At 48.8% G+C, this 15631-nt stretch overlaps 1 protein-coding gene across 1 annotated transcript in view; it reads left to right on the top strand.

The window, feature by feature from the left end:
- Positions 1–1336: 1336 nt before the first annotated feature.
- Positions 1337–15631, top strand: part of LOC147725661 (T-cell leukemia homeobox protein 2-like) — a 203544-nt gene continuing 189249 nt past the window's right edge. Inside the window, exon 1 of the mRNA XM_086964567.1 lies at positions 1337–2573. Coding sequence (XP_086820693.1) covers positions 2129–2573 — 445 coding nt within the window. The 5' untranslated portion in view covers positions 1337–2128. The remainder of the gene's footprint in view (positions 2574–15631) is intronic.

Below are 15631 nucleotides of genomic sequence, written 5' to 3'. Positions count from 1 at the left end.
AGACTGACCTTCCAAGGTGAGAGGACATCTTCAGCAGTGAGGGTCTAAAGCACCGCTGACTGACCTTCCATGGTGAGAGGACATCTTCAGCAGTGAGGGTCTGAAGCACCGCTGACTGACCTTCCATGGTGGGAGGACATCTTCAGCAGTGAGGGTGTAAAGCACCACTGACTGACCTTCCAAGGTGAGAGGACATCTTCAGCAGTGAGGGTCTGAAGCACCACAGACTGACCTTCCATGGTGAGAGGACATCTTCAGCGCTGAGGATCTGACAAACCACTGACTGACCTTCCATGGTGAGAGGACATCTTCAGCAGTGAGGGTCTGAAGCACCACAGACTGACCTTCCAAGGTGAGAGGACATCTTCAGCAGTGAGGGTCTAAAGCACCGCTGACTGACCTTCCATGGTGGGAGGACATCTTCAGCAGTGAGGGTCTAAAGCACCGCTGACTGACCTTCCAAGGTGACAGGACATCTTCAGCAGTGAGGGTCTGAAGCACTACTGACTGACCTTCCATGGTGAGAGGACATCTTCAGCAGTGAGGGTCTAAAGCACCACTGACTGACCTTCCAAGGTGAGAGGACATCTTCAGCAGTGAGGGTCTGAAGCACCACAGACTGACCTTCCAAGGTGCTAGGACATCTTCAGCAGTGAGGGTCTGAAGCACCGCTGACTGACCTTCCATGGTGAGAGGACATCTTCAGCGCTGAGGGTCTAAAGCACCGCAGACTGCCCTTCCAAGTTGAGAAGACATCTTCAGCAGTGAGGGTCTAAAGCACGCAGACTGACCTTCCAAGGTGAGAAGACATCTTCAGCAGTGAGGGTCTAAAGCACGCAGACTGACCTTCCAAGGTGAGAAGACATCTTCAGCAGCACAAGCAAGCATTGTTAGAGCCACTTGATCCTAGGTCAAGTTGTCTCCAGGGAGTGAGGTCTTCCTCCTTCTTTGTTGGATCTAAGAGGTCATTGAGCAAAGGTCAAGCTATCACCAAGGAAGAGGAGGGCCTTCCAGGGTCCATCTCTCCTTCGTCCCTTGATGGATCCTACGGTTCATCGGATTTCAGTCTAGTCTTCACCATTGGCGTGGTTGGTCTTCCAGGGTCCATCTCTCCTTCCTGCCTGGTTGGATCCTATGGTTCATCGGATCTCAGTCTAGCCTTCACCATTGACGTGGAGGGTCTTCCAGGGTCCATCTCTCCTTCCTTCCTGGTTGGGTCTTAGGGTTCATCGGATCTCAGTCTAGCCTTCACCATTGACGTGGAGGGTCTTCTAGGGTCCATCTCTCCTTCCTTCCTGGTTGGGTCTTAGGGTTCCTCGGATCACGGTCTCGCTTTCACCAAGGTAGGGGAGGGACTTCGAGGCTTCTGTAGATAAGGGGTCGCTGAGCCTCGGGGCGCTCCGTCCACCTGGAGAACCTTCCTTCTGTCGTGATGTGTTCGAAGGACCACCTTGGTTTCTAAGGACCCTTCTGGGTCAAGGAGACTTCCTCTGAAGGGATGGGACCCCTGAGGGAAAGAGGGCGCCTCTTTCTGGGGGGACGTGAAGTCTACAAGGTGAAGGCTGGGAGAGGTGCCAAACATATTTCCCATCGTGTTTTTTTATGGTTTATATCTTTTTTTTAACATATTCAGCTTTTAAGACATTGCACTGTCACTCTAAGGGGATGTAGAAAGCGCCAACGAGTCTTGCACGAGGTTTGGGGTCCCCCCGCCTCGCCTTATCTTTACATTGGATGTATATATTGTAGGAAGGTTACCAGGAGGTGGACCCTTGACCTACCTGAATCTCCTGAAACAGCACCTCGATGCCAGGGCGGGCTGGGCCGGACAGGGCACGCTCCTCTGTGGATTATTTGGGCGTTCGGCTGCAGCGCCCACCGCCAGTCCTCGATGGGAGGGGAGAGCAGTGCGCCCTCCGGTCACACTCACTCCTCGGATGACGCGCATAGCTCCTCGACGCCTTCTTGTCCTGGATTGCTTCCATAGCGCCTAGGAGTGTCCTCCGAGGAAGGCTGCAAAGGTATCCTATACCCCCAGACTGGATGTGTACAGATAATCGTGTGGCGGGGTCTCCAGGCAGGTGCGCCCCCCTTCACCCCCATCCGAGCCCCCCTCTGACCTGCCCCCATGGACCACCCCGGGATGGAGCCGGGGGGGCCGCCCCAGGCCCCCCACGAGCCCATCAGCTTTGGCATCGACCAAATCCTCAGCAGCTCCGAGCAGCACCCCAGCAGCTGCATGGTCTCAGGCAGCAGGGGCGTTGACCCCCCGGACTACCATGCGGCCACCAGCGTCTACACGGGGGGCTACAACAACGTCTACAACCCGGCCTGCTCCATGGCGACCCTCCCCGGCTCCTACAACCTCAACATGAGTATGAACCTCAGCATGAACGTCAACGTCAACCAGGGGGGGCCTGGCGGGGGGGTCATCCGGGTGCCAGCCCACCGGCCCGTGCCGCCGGCTCCCCAGCCGCAGGGCATGCCCCCCATGGGCAGCATGAACAGCCTGCCCAGCCTCACCTTCCCCTGGATGGAGAGCAGCCGGAGGTTCGCCAAAGACAGACTCACAGGTGAGCGGGGCTGGGGTGGGGAGGGGGGGGGGGGGTGATGGGCATGGGAGTGGCACCGGGAGACCCCGTAGCAGCCTCGGGTGCTCGCACCTCCTGAGCTCCAGGGCGTGAGGGGAGATTTGTATCTCCATGTACGTTGGCGTGTACTGTTTGCGAGCACCCGTGCAAAGTGCACCCTCGTGTGCACCGATGGCAAGTGTGAAACGGGGTATATGAGCAGTGTTCGTAAGCGTGCAGTGCTCCCATGTAAAGTGCTCCCATGTAAAGTGCTTTCATGTAAAGTGCGGGGTGCGGTGTACAGTACACTCATGAAAAGTGCGTTCATGTAAAGTGCGGGATGCGGTGTGCAGTACACTCATGAAAAGTGCGTTCATGTAAAGTGCGGGATGCGGTGTACAGTCCCCTCTTATAAAGTGCGTTATGCGGTGTACAGTCCACTCATATAAAGTGCTTTCATTTAAAGTGCGGACTGCGGTGCACGAGCAGCGCATGCACCGTGTAACGTGAGGAGAGGCGAGGTGTGAGAGGTGTGTGCCCCATCTAAAGTGTGGTATTTGGCATATGAGACCGGCCACTCAGGTACAATGTACCCACATAAAGTGCCTTTATGTAAAGTGCGGTACTTGGTTTACAAACAGGAGGAATTCTTTACAAGCCCCGCCAGTACATGACGCACTGGCGGCGCAAAGGGCTTGTAAATAGGCGGGGGGAGCAGATTTACAAGCCGCTTGCGCCACTTTTGTGTCACTTTTGTCCTTAAAAGTGATTCAAAAGTGGCGCAAGGAGCTTGTAAATCTGCCCTTAGGTGTTTTCCATGTAAAGTTTGATGCACTGTAAACCCAAAGGGGCATATTTACAATCAAATAGCGCAGTGCGCAAGCAATTTAGCTGCGCCGAGCTGCATCATTTAAAAACCACAGGGATGCGCCGCATTTTCAAGGTTACGGAGCACCCCTGTGCTCTCGCCAGCGCCCTAGAACCGCTGTAACTAACGCAGCCATGGTACAAGGGTGCCTGCGTTGCAGTGATGATTGTTGTTGTGCGTGAAGGGATAAGGTCCTCCAGAACTACAATCATGAGTGGCAATTTGCCCTTTTGCTGCAGAAAGAGTAAAAAATAAGTGATGGCCCGATGGCGCCGGGGGCTTATAAATGTGGCCCACAGTGCGTGCACTGTGTAAAGTGCGGGACTCGGTAATCACGCAGGAACATATTTACAAGCCCCTAGTGCCAACGGAGCGTCACTTTTTAAAACATTTTGACACTCCAGTGGCTCTGTGCACTGGCCCATATTTGTAAGGCCATGTAATGGCAACCTGCGTGGCTTTACACCCCCTTGTAAATATGGCCTTCTTCCACGCAGTACTGTGCCTCAGAAGGGCATGCCCTGGGTGGTGAACGAGGAGAAATACTTTTATTTCGCCTTGTTATTGCTCCTTCCAATACTGCACACATGGAAGGAGCAAAACGCCATTAATGATTGTTTTTGTGAAGGAGGTCGCCCTTCCTGCACAACAAAAATCATCCCATTAACGCACGCACCTGGCGCGCTCCGCTCTTATGAGCACAAGATGGCGGAGCGCTCCTGGGTGCTCTGACTGCTCCCCCCCTCCGACCCCACTTAATGAACTCTGCTCTCATGGGTTTTGGGTCCTGACCTGGGTGCATCGTGCCATCTTGAGATGGTTTCCATCGAGGCCCACGACCCAGGTCCGCCATTTTGTTGATTCTTGTCCTTTCCTTTGGTCCATTGGATTCCATCCTGCCGACCTTCAGTCATTTCTCTTACGCTGGACTGCCTTCACTCTTTCTCCCCCTCATGTCCCCCCTCTCTCCTCTCACCAACCTCTGCCTCCGACTCTTCTCCCCCACACACCGCTCTCTACCCTTTTTTTTTTATTTCCCGTTAACTCTGTAAATATGTGATATATACTAGTCCAGCCTAATCGCTAGTAAAATGGAATCCTGAGCAAATCTACTATTTGTATATAGATATATATATATATATATATATATATATATATATGTAGGTAACTCTAACCACTAGCAGACCTTTGTACTCACTACCATTCCTATGTGACTCTTAGAGTATATCCATTTGTATCCCTTCCTTGAGTGAATTTACAACTTGTACATTTGCAATTTTTTCTGTTTGTATTTTTTATGTAACTCATGTAATCCTAAATCCTTATGTATCGCAACTTGTGAAGCGCTCCCACACCTTCGGGTAATGTTCGCTCTATATAAAATCACATTAAATCAATAAATAAAGGGGAGCACTGCAATCATGTAAATATGGCGCATCCCTGCTTTTTAAAAATGATGCAGCTCGGCGCAGCTACATTTCTTACAGCACCCCGCTGTGCCAGTTTATTGTAAATATGCCCCAGACAGGGCTCGAGTCGGGGTACCACGCGGGTGGACGGCGTCCCCCCACTTATTTTACCAGGTTTTACCGGGTGGACGCCGTCCCCCCTGCCTGCTGCCATTTCTCCATTTCAAATGTGGTGGTGCGTGCTCAGTGTGCAGGCGCTAGCATATAGCAAAACAAGACCAGACAAGATAGCTACACCGGAACCCCAGGAGTGCACGTCTTCTGTACTCAGCAGGCTCTGTCCAATGTCTGTGCTGATTGTCATCCACTAAAATGCACGTTAAATTTGTCTCGGGGGAAACTCTCAATTCTGGGGCGAGATCGGAACCCATTTAGAACGCTGCTTACGCTGGCTTCTCTGATGCAGTCGCATATAATGGGTGAGAGAGGGGAGCCAATGAGTCTGATGGTGCAAGCCACCTTTCGTGACGTCACTTCCTGTTGTGACGTCACTTTCGGTAACACCACCTAACTTGGAGCGTCCCCCACTTATTTTTTTAGGACTTGTGCCCTGGCCCCAGAGTGTGTACACCGTGAACAGTGCGGTAGTTGGCATTTGAGCAGCGTTTCCATGATCTAAAGTGAGGTATTCACTATAAAAGCAGCGTTCACAACGCCTAATGTGTGATATTTGGTACACGTGCAGCGTCTACGTCATCTAGAGTGTGGTACATGCAGTTTGTACACCATGCAAAGTGCGGTATTCGGTAGCCAAACACTGTAACCATCTAAAGTGCGTATTCGGTATCCGAGCAGTGTGACCATCTAAAGTGCCGAAGCCGTACGTGAGAGCGTGTGCATCATATAAAGTGCATGTTCACTTTCCAAGCATGCACATGTGAACACCTTTTAAAGTGCAGAAGCCGGTGTTGGAGCAGCGTGTGCATCATATAAAGTGAGCGAGTATCGCCCTTCAGCGTGATAAGCACTTTCTCCGTCTACGTTTTTTGATTAGTTTTCGCTGTCATGACTTATGGGAGGGACGTTTTTTTAAATTGAATATTTATTACGCTGCACTAGTATTGATTGGATGTGCTGAAGTTTATTTTGCAAATGCACCCAAATTGACTAAGTATTGGTGATCGGCGGCCGATAAGAGACTCTCCAACCTTCCGCATTGATAAGCACTTTCTCTCTTCTACATTTTTTTGCACAGCATTAACTGACGGGACTTCAAGGGGGGGGGGGGGTAACGTTCACTCCTTACGCCTCACTTGTTGGGACTGGCTCTGTTGACGTTTATCCTTAACTTGGAGTGGGGCGCAGTCCAACGCAGCCAGCGTACGGCTTGGTGCTCGGACATTGGTGTTAAATTGTACTTTACCTTCGAGCTACGAAAACATTTTGCCCTTGATGTGCGCTTTATAATTCTTGTTTTTTTCAGCAAAATGATTGTAAAACATGTCCGGACGAATCGAGAAGTACTTGACGTCCTTTGTTATTATTTCATAATGCAATCGTTTTAACCGCCCAATAAAAAGGTGAGCTTAAGGCTTAACGAGTAAGTAAATAAACACATGCATAAGTGATACGTACATATATAAATGTAAGGCGCCGTTGTCAGTATTTGAGACGCGTGCACAACATCTGACGTGAGGTATTCGGTGTTACAAGCAGCGCGTGCACCGTCTAAGCATGGTGCACGAGCACCAGCATGGTGCGCGAGCAGCGTCTACTACAGCATGGTGCACGAGCAGCGTGAGCTCCAGGTGTGCTCGGGATAGACACACCTGCGCACAGTACACCCGTGCTCGTGCACACGGCCGCGCCAGTGCTCACCAGGCACACACAGTTTCATGAGCGCACTGACTTTGCTCAATGCCACGTGCGTCCCAAGAGGTGTTTCTCCACAGCTCCTGTCACTCTGCTCACTCGGCCTTTTAAACATGAACCCTAGGATGGCCAATCGTGCTGGAATCCGACCCCCTCCCCCACCCTCAAAACTGCAACTTTCTCCACAGGCTCAGCCTTTCTCTCAATGCCTTTCTACTGCTGGGTTTTCACAATGTCTTTACATTTTTTTATCGCCACCTCTCCCAAGTTTGCAGTTTCTTTTACGCTTTAATCACCTTCAACTCAGAATAAATGTCTCTATTTTTACCAGTTTTCCTTTATTTTTCCTCCATCATTGTTCTGTATTTTATCAGTACCTCTCTTTTTCGTTTTCAGATCTTCTTTGTCTCGTTCATACTTTTCCACTCCCCCCCCTCGGATTAGTTTCCTGTCCTATTATGGTTTAATTTGCCAATTTGCGGGTAATTTCCTCTTTTTTTGTTTATTTCAATTAATGAATCAATAAAAACGTTATTAAAAAATTGTATTTCTCTTGTTTCCACTGCCTCGTTTCTGTTTTCTTTCCTCTTCCCTACCGCTCATTTCTCGCTCCCCTCTTTACTTCATTTTTAATTATTATCTTCCCACTGCGGGTTTACTCTTTCCTCCTTTGTGTTTCTTGTATTTAGTGGCCTTTTGTTAATTTTCTCCTGTCTTCTGTTTATTTTAATGTTGTCTTTTTTCTACTCTTATATTATTCTGCCCTTTTTTTTGCTTATTTTACATTCCATTCTCTGCCTTTATTGTCACACTTTCTCTTCTATATCTTTTGTTTACTTTGTTTTGCTTCCGTTTATTTCTTCTTCTTTATTTTCTTTTTATGTCCTGTCCGCTCCCTTTTTTTATTCTTTTCAATTCTCCCTAATTTTATTATTTGTCTTAGATTTCCTCTTCCCTCTGTTAATAACTTTTCTGTTTGATTTACTCCTCTCGCATCTGTGTATTCACACTTCCTCTAGTTATTGCTCTTTATTCCCTCTTCCTTCTTTGGCTCTCCGTCGTCTTCATTTCTGCCTTTCTCCTCTCTTCGCCTCTTCTATTAATTTCCCTCCCTTTGATTTCTTTTCAGCTTCTACATATTTTCGATTCCTCTATTTCTTTCTTTTCTAATTCCTCTTTCATTCTGTGTATTTCCTCTCCTCTTCTTTTATTACTTTCTCTTCTCTTTCCTTCTGTTTGAATGACCCCATTTTGTCTATTCCCTTCTTCCATTCTGTTTATCTTTCTTTCTATTACAATTTGGCTCTTCTCTTCCACTCTGTTCGTTTGCTCCCGTCTTTTTATTTTCGCTCCGTTTCACAAGAGCACGCTTCCGTTGTTTGACCATGGCAGGAGTCCACCTCTTTGTGAATTTCTTGAAATGCAGCCATTAAAGCTCCCCCCCCCCCCTCCCCGCCCGCTCTGCGCTGCAGTGCGCGCGCACCTGGCACCGCCTGGCGCACCCTGTGTGCTGTGACCAGCCAGCGCCGCGGACGCGCTTTGGCCTCCATTCCGTGCGGTTCAATAGTGAAACACTCGTATTGGTGCCCACGCGTTCACACTCATGCTGTGGGGGTGGGTGGGGTGCTACTTGTAAAGCGCTCACCTACAAGTTGCAGAAGGAAATTAAACATTTTAAAACAAACCGCCCCATACGTTATTTATACTCCTCCAATGATCAGTTGTCGGCCTGTTTTGCCAAGTTGTGGTCGGGAATGAATCTCGGTAAATGGTGTTTTATATGGAACACGGCGACCCTCGTAAACCCCCTTCAGTGCCAATTTATATCAATGCGTGAGCATTGATATAAATAATTATAAACTTGCGCTTTACGCTTTCTTTAAAACCTTCAGCAGGTAATTCCAGATTTTAGCGCCTCGATCTACCATCCGATTCGTGCTACGAAAACGCAAGTCCGGCAAAGAAATTGAAAGTGGGTAATCTGTTCTTTTATCCAAATTCAGGGAGTTTAATTACGAGGAGTGGACGTTGCCACTTCAGGGACAGGAAGGGACACAGAGAAGTGAGAGTAAAACTGCTCGCCAAGCGCCAAGAGCCCCTTCGTGTCGATTTGTGAGCTACATTCGCGGTTATTGTTATTTTCAATATTATCAAGCGGGGGGGGGGGGGCGCGGGGGCGCACGGAAAGGCTTCACAGGGCGACAGGACTACGGCTTATTCGAAGGCAAGACAATTTGCTAAAATAAAAATTTGAATACTAATATTCATGTATGTATAGACGGGCACGCGTGTCTCATATATGTATAGACGGGCACGTGTGTCTCATATACGTATAGACGGGCACGTGTGTCTCATATATGTATAGACGGGCACGCGTGTCTCATGTATGTATAGACGGGCACGTGTGTCTCATATACGTATAGACGGGCACGTGTGTCTCATATATGTATAGACGGGCACGCGTGTCTCATATATGTATAGACGGGCACGTGTGTCTCATATACGTATAGACGGGCACGTGTGTCTCAAATATGTATAGACGGGCACGCGTGTCTCATGTATGTATAGACGGGCACGCTTGTCTTGATATTCGAGGCCTCCTCGCAGGATCGCAAACACCTTCCCCCGTGTGATCTTGCGCCTCTCCGCTCCGGGCATCAGGCAGCGCTTTGAAAGTGAGACCCCCACCGCTGCCTTCGGGCTCACCTTTGTCCCTGTTCGCATTTTCTTTTCTTTTTCTGTCTATATTTCTTGAGTTTATTCCGTTATTTCCTCTCCCTGCAAGCCAGTTGTGGAATTTTCCGTAAATTTTATTTTTCGTTCATTTACCTCTATTTTAAATATATTCCAAAGGGACAGCTCAGTGACCTGGGCAGTGGCTGCAGTGACTTGCATAGAAGCTGCCTGTCGAGCTACTCGTCCCGTCTTGGCCGGGCCAGCCCAGCCGTTTATCCTTCTACGGTTGAGTGCCTGAGTCCCCTTGGTTCTATTATTCATAACATTGACAGTTAAGTGTTTAGAGGCAACTCGTTTGAAAGCACCGAGCGCTTCGCTTCGGGAACGTTATTATGCGTTTTTAGCAGCAGATTTTGAAAAAAGGTAACATGTAAAATGCTTGTTCTGTTGAAAATCACATGTTCACGCTTTCATTTGCCAATGTGCGGTTTATTTCCTTTTTTTGTTTATTTCTTCTTCCTGTTTCCACTGCCTCATTTTTGTTTTATTTTCTCTTCCCTAATGCTTACTTCTCCCTCCCCTCTTTACTTCACTTTTAATTATTATCTTCCCACTGCGTGTTTACTCTTTCCTCCGTTGTGTTTCTTGTATTTAGTGGCCTTTTGTTAATGTTCCGCTGTCTTCTGTTTATTATAATTTCTCTTTTTTCTTCTCTTGTATTTATCCTGCCCTTTTTTGCTTATTTTACATTCTCGGCTGTACTTTTATTGTCACGCTTACTCTTCTATTTCTTTTTTCGTTTGTTTATTTTCCACACATATTTATATTTAATATAAACTCACGGGGCTTTTATTTTCCACACATATTTATATTTAATATAAACTCACGGGGCCTCATTCACAAAAAAATGGCGTAGGGCAACGCCGCAAGTCTTCTTGCGGCGCTGCCCCACGCCAATTCAAAAGCGCAGGAATGCACCGTATTTACAAGATACAGTGCATTACTGTCCTTTCAGCCTGCACCGGGGCATGAGGAAGGGTCAGTCACCTTCCTGCACAAAAACAATCCATGGAGGATGAGGCACTTATGGAAAGAGGAGAAAACAAGGAGAAATGAAAAATGTTCTTCTCGTTACGCCTACTCTGGGGAGGCGTATGGTTTTAGCACTGCACTAGGTTTACGTGACATTGTAAATCTGAGGCAACATGAAAATCCATGGGTGTTGTAACACCCACATCAAAGCCCGATGGAACACCTCCTTGACGCAGAGGCAGGCGACGCACCACACAGGGGCTCGCCTTCGCCTCATAGGTATGATCGAGAGGCCAGCGCCACCGCAGCGTAAAAAAAAAGTGATGCTCTGGCGGCACAGGCCTCTTGTAAATAAGCCCCATGGTGTGCCTCCGAGCACAGATCGTATATGGGACAGCTTGAACCACGTCCTTTGGCCGCAGCACTTTACAGACACATTGTGTAATCCTGGGTATATTATGCCTGTCCAGATACGTGTGTTTGCTCCACGCAGCCAGGGTGCTTGTGCGGTGCAGTTGCTCCAGGAGACCATTTTAATAATAAATAGTTTGTCCTCATGCTTTGCGCCTCTTTGCACCAGGGGTACATCCATCCCAAATCGCAGATCAGTATTATGTAAAAATGTCCAAACAAACCCCGCAGAGTGCTGTTAAGTGTGGGTCCAGTCCCCAGTGACTCGTGCTCCCCCCATCACCCCTGGTTCTCTGATCCAGTCTCAGCTGGTTTCCGGGCCCCCACGGCTCTGTGTCTAGCTTCCGGTGATTAATAGGCTCCTCCTACAAAAAAAATATGCTCTGTAAAGTGTCGTGCTGCTCCGAAAGCTGCACTACGTCTAAGAAAGGATTACATTATAAATTCCTTTAGGCAGACCCCCCAGGATATAGCGGCATGGATTCGCAAATTTAGCGGCACACATATGGAAATTTAGCTGCACAAATATGGAAATTTAGCGGCATTTTAGCGGCACTTTATTTTACTCATAAGCATTCATTTTCAGCCTTAAATCAATGGAAACTGTTTTAGCAGAGTATTCCACTTTGATTAGGCAATCTGGAATATGGAATAGAGGAAGCAGCCAATGGGTTAAGGCTGTTATCCCTTGGAATTGCATCTGCCAGTTGGGCTAAACAGAAGTGTGAGGTCTAAAATTTTGTGTAACATTTTGTGATGTCAATTCCTGTGAAGTCATGGGTCTTGATGCCACTTCCTGTGATGCGATGTGCCATGTCGCGCTCAATGATGTCACTCAATGTGATGTCACGCGCTAAGCTGCCTAACTTGGTTAGATCCCCCACTTCTGTTTTTTAGGACCTGCTAAATTATACATTTCCTTCCTTCCAGAAACTGATGAGGAACTTCTGATTTCTCTAGGATCCCTTTCACTGATGAATATGTGAGGTAGTGTTCCAGTAGTACTGATTCTCGTAATCTTAGACATCTTTGTTAATCTGACCTACTGTGTTATTTTTATTTTTATTTTTCCAAAGATGGCACTGAGCTGGTACGGGTTATCACTCCGCCACTCTTGAGTAGTGCCAGACTGGGAACTTAAAACAGCCCAGGCAATAATGATAAATTCAGCTGCCATGTGCAGTGAGTGTGCGTTAGCCCTGCTGGCCAGTCCAGCCATGCTCTTCAGTGCTACCAATGGAGTCAGACCTCCTGACTCTGGCCAAGATGCAGACACCTAATACCGCAATCATCCTTAACTGAAACTGACCTCGTGTTTTTTACAGCAAGAGCTTACAGGCATTTCAGTACGGCTTACACATTTAAAGAAGCATTGTTTCTGCAACACTTTTTATTAGACAGACCCACATTGAAACCAATACTGTGGCTGTAGGATTATCTCTTTTTCTTCTGTGGAAGACTGATTCATTTGCATGTACTAGGAACCAAATGAGCTGTTTAGTGACTTAACTTCGGTTCTCATTATAATTTGACCTCTGAATGATTTAGAACGACAATCCAAAGTCTGATGTGAACAAAATGGAAATTGTTTTTGGTCGTGATGCAGTTTTTCGATTTCTATTTTAAGCAGTTCACTAAAGGGGACAGATTCCTTCACGATGCACTGTGCAGCCCACAACGAGGCGCTTCACAGGTCGTAACCAGGGGGCCCAGCCTGGAAAGGATAAAAAGAATGCCCCCCCCCCACTTCCAGCCATAAAAGTCTCATTAACAAGTGAAAGGTCTTTTAATGACCTATGAAGTACTCTCGGCTGGCACCTGTGTGGGAGGCTGCTGACACACACGAGTGGGGGGGGGGGAGGGGTGGCGCACAGCCAATAAAAGGCATAATATCGCGGCCAATATAGTTATTATCGCGGCCATCGCGGCAATCTCCCGATTTCGCGATTTTTTCGTGATCGCGAAATCACAATAAACTGGAGGGTCTGTTTAGGGGTTCTGTGAGTTGGAATGGGGCATGACGCGGTAATGCAGCACATTTTTCCCCATTCCAACCACGCGCCAAAACTTGAAATCCAGAACAGTGCCCTTGGTGCACATTCACCAGGTATTAGCGCCAACATTTTTAGCAGGAAAAAATCGTCAGGTGGAACATTTGTGCTCGTCTTTTTGTCCCAATCCCTGCAAGGACCCCCGTCTTTTCCTGATCCCTGTGAGGACCCCCCGTCTGTTCCTGATCCCAACAAGGACCACTGTGTGCTCCAGAAGTTGGATCCTGATCCCGCAAGGACCCCATTTGCTCTCAATCCCTGCAAGGATTTACATGTGCTCCTGATCCCCGTCAGGACTCACTCGTGCTCCAGAAGTGGAATCCTCAACCCCGCCAGGACTCCATTGTGCTCCAGAAGTGGGATCTCGATCCCCGTCAGGACTCACGCGTGCACCAGAAGTGGGATCCCGATCCCTGCCAGAACTCCCGCGTACACCAGAAGTGGGATCTCGATCCCCGCCAGGACTCCAGTGTGCTCCAGAAGTGGGATCCGATCCCCAGCAGGACACGCGGGTTCTCCAAAAGTGGGATCCTGATCCCTACCAGGACTCCAGTGTGCTCCAGAAGTGGGATCCGAGCCCCAGCAGGACACCCATGTGTTATGTTATGTTATGTTAAATAGGTCTTTTATAGCGCGCGGCTACTCCGAAAGGAGTGTCCCGGCGCTTTATATTACATGACCTAGAAAGAAAAAGACAAACATAACAGTATAGATTGAGAAGGAAGGCTCACAAAGTTCAGAAACAGAACAGGAAATCGCTAGCGGGCAAAGAGCCATGTCTTTAGGCCCGTCCTGAACGCAAGCAGATTAGATGTAGAGCGCAGGGTCAAAGGTAGGGAGCTCCACAGCTGCGGAGCTTGCAGCCTGAATGAACGCCCTCCAATGCGGGCTTTTTTCACTCGGGGCACCACAGCCAGGAAGAGGGACTCAGATCTCAAGAATCGTGCCGGATGGTAAAAGGCCAGCCTCCTTGGCAAATATTGAGCTCCCGAGGCCTGGAAAGCCTCGTGGGCCAATGTCATGGCCTTGAATGCTATCCGCTTCCGGATAGGTAGCCAATGTAGTGATTGCAATAGGCTAGAGGCACTGGCCCGCCTGTGGAGGCCGAAGATGGCTCATGCAGCCGCGTTCTGGGCCACCTGCAGGCGTTGTAAGAGGTACTCCGGTAGGCCAAGATATAGGATATTCGCGTAATCCAATCTTGATCCAATTAAGGCCTGAACTGTTGTCCTCCTTTGTTCCTCAGAGAGTAAGGGGAAGAACTTCCGGAGCATCCTGAGGATGCCAAAGCACGTTCCTGTAAGAGCCAGAACCTGGGATTTAAGCGTCAGCCCGTTGTCGATTTTAATTCCTAAGTTCTTGGCTGACTGGGACGAATGAGCTGGGGGGACCATATCGGCGGGCCACCACCCACGCCAATCCGGATAAGATGGACATCCGAAGAAGAGTATCTCAGATTTATCTGAGTTGCACTTGAGGCTGTTTAGCTGGAACCATTTAAAAACAGCCCCAAGGCACTCACGGATACTCTCTCCATCGAAATCCTCTCCCTTCCGGCAGGTGAAGAGAAGCTGGGTATCATCGGCATAGGATACGATCTGGGGCCCGAAAGACTCCACCAGTGTCGCCAATGGGGTCATAAAGATGTTAAATAGAGTCGGGCTCAACACGGAGCCCTGGGGAACTCCGACTCCCAGTGGCGACATCTCGGCGGAGCCAGGGGAGGCCCAGACCGTTTGTCGGCGGTCGGCTCGAAATGAACGAAACCAGTTGAACACCGTCCCCCTCAGACCGATTTTATGGAGTCTTGCGAGGAGACCCTCATGGGGGACGGTGTCAAAGGCCGCCGACAAGTCAAGCATGACCAGCATAGCCCTGCCTCCTGAATCCAGCGCCTCCTTGATGGCCTCCGATACCTCCAATAGCGCCGTCTCGGTGCTTAAATTGGGGCGGAAGCCAGATTGAGAGGCATGTAATAGCTCGTGAGACTCCAAAAAATTGGAGAGCACACCATGTACATGCTTCTCAAGGATCTTAGCCAATGTAGGAAGAAGCGAGATGGGCCTGTAATTGGCAGGGACTTCTGGAGCAAGGCTCGGTTTCTTAAGAAGGGGGATGACCATAGCCTGCTTCCATGTCTGCGGAATTACCCCCTGACTCAGAGAAAGGTTCAAAAGTGGGTTAGCCAGAGGATTGACAATAGCTGCCATTTTATCTAGGAATTTGGCCGGGCAAGGATCAAGGGGTGAGCCAGATTTGAGATTCGTCATGAGTGTCAGCGACGAAGGTATCGAGAGTGGCGGGAAAACTGTCAGGACTGGGCCTGATGTAATAGGATGGACTGACCCCTCCAGGAGGCTCGGATAACCATCAACCGGCCTAGTAGGAAAGGAGTCCTGTATCAACCTGATTTTAGTGGTGAAAAAGTTGGCAAGGGTGGCAGCCCATGTCTCAGAGGGAGCAGTCTGAGCTGAGTTAGGGCGCAAGGTCGCAAATTCCCTAACAATCGAGAAAATCTCCTTACAAGAGTTTGCTGCATCCTCGATTCTCTTAGCAAAATAGCATTTTTTTTCCTGGAGAACTTCCCGATGGTAGGCTTTGATCATTGATCTATAGGTAAGCCTTGCCTCGGCATCGTACTGAGACCGCCACGCCCTTTCGGCAACTTTAGACTGCCTACGGGAGTGCGCCAGCACTTCGGTGAACCAAGGGGCAGAGACCCGTTTCAAGGTGGTACGGGGG

The sequence above is a fragment of the Lissotriton vulgaris genome, chromosome 3_2, assembly GCF_964263255.1.
Source record: "Lissotriton vulgaris chromosome 3_2, aLisVul1.2, whole genome shotgun sequence".
Classification (NCBI taxonomy): Eukaryota; Metazoa; Chordata; class Amphibia; order Caudata; family Salamandridae; genus Lissotriton; species Lissotriton vulgaris.
Note: the sequence above shows the minus strand (reverse complement) of the source record. Positions and strands in the feature narration are given on the sequence as shown.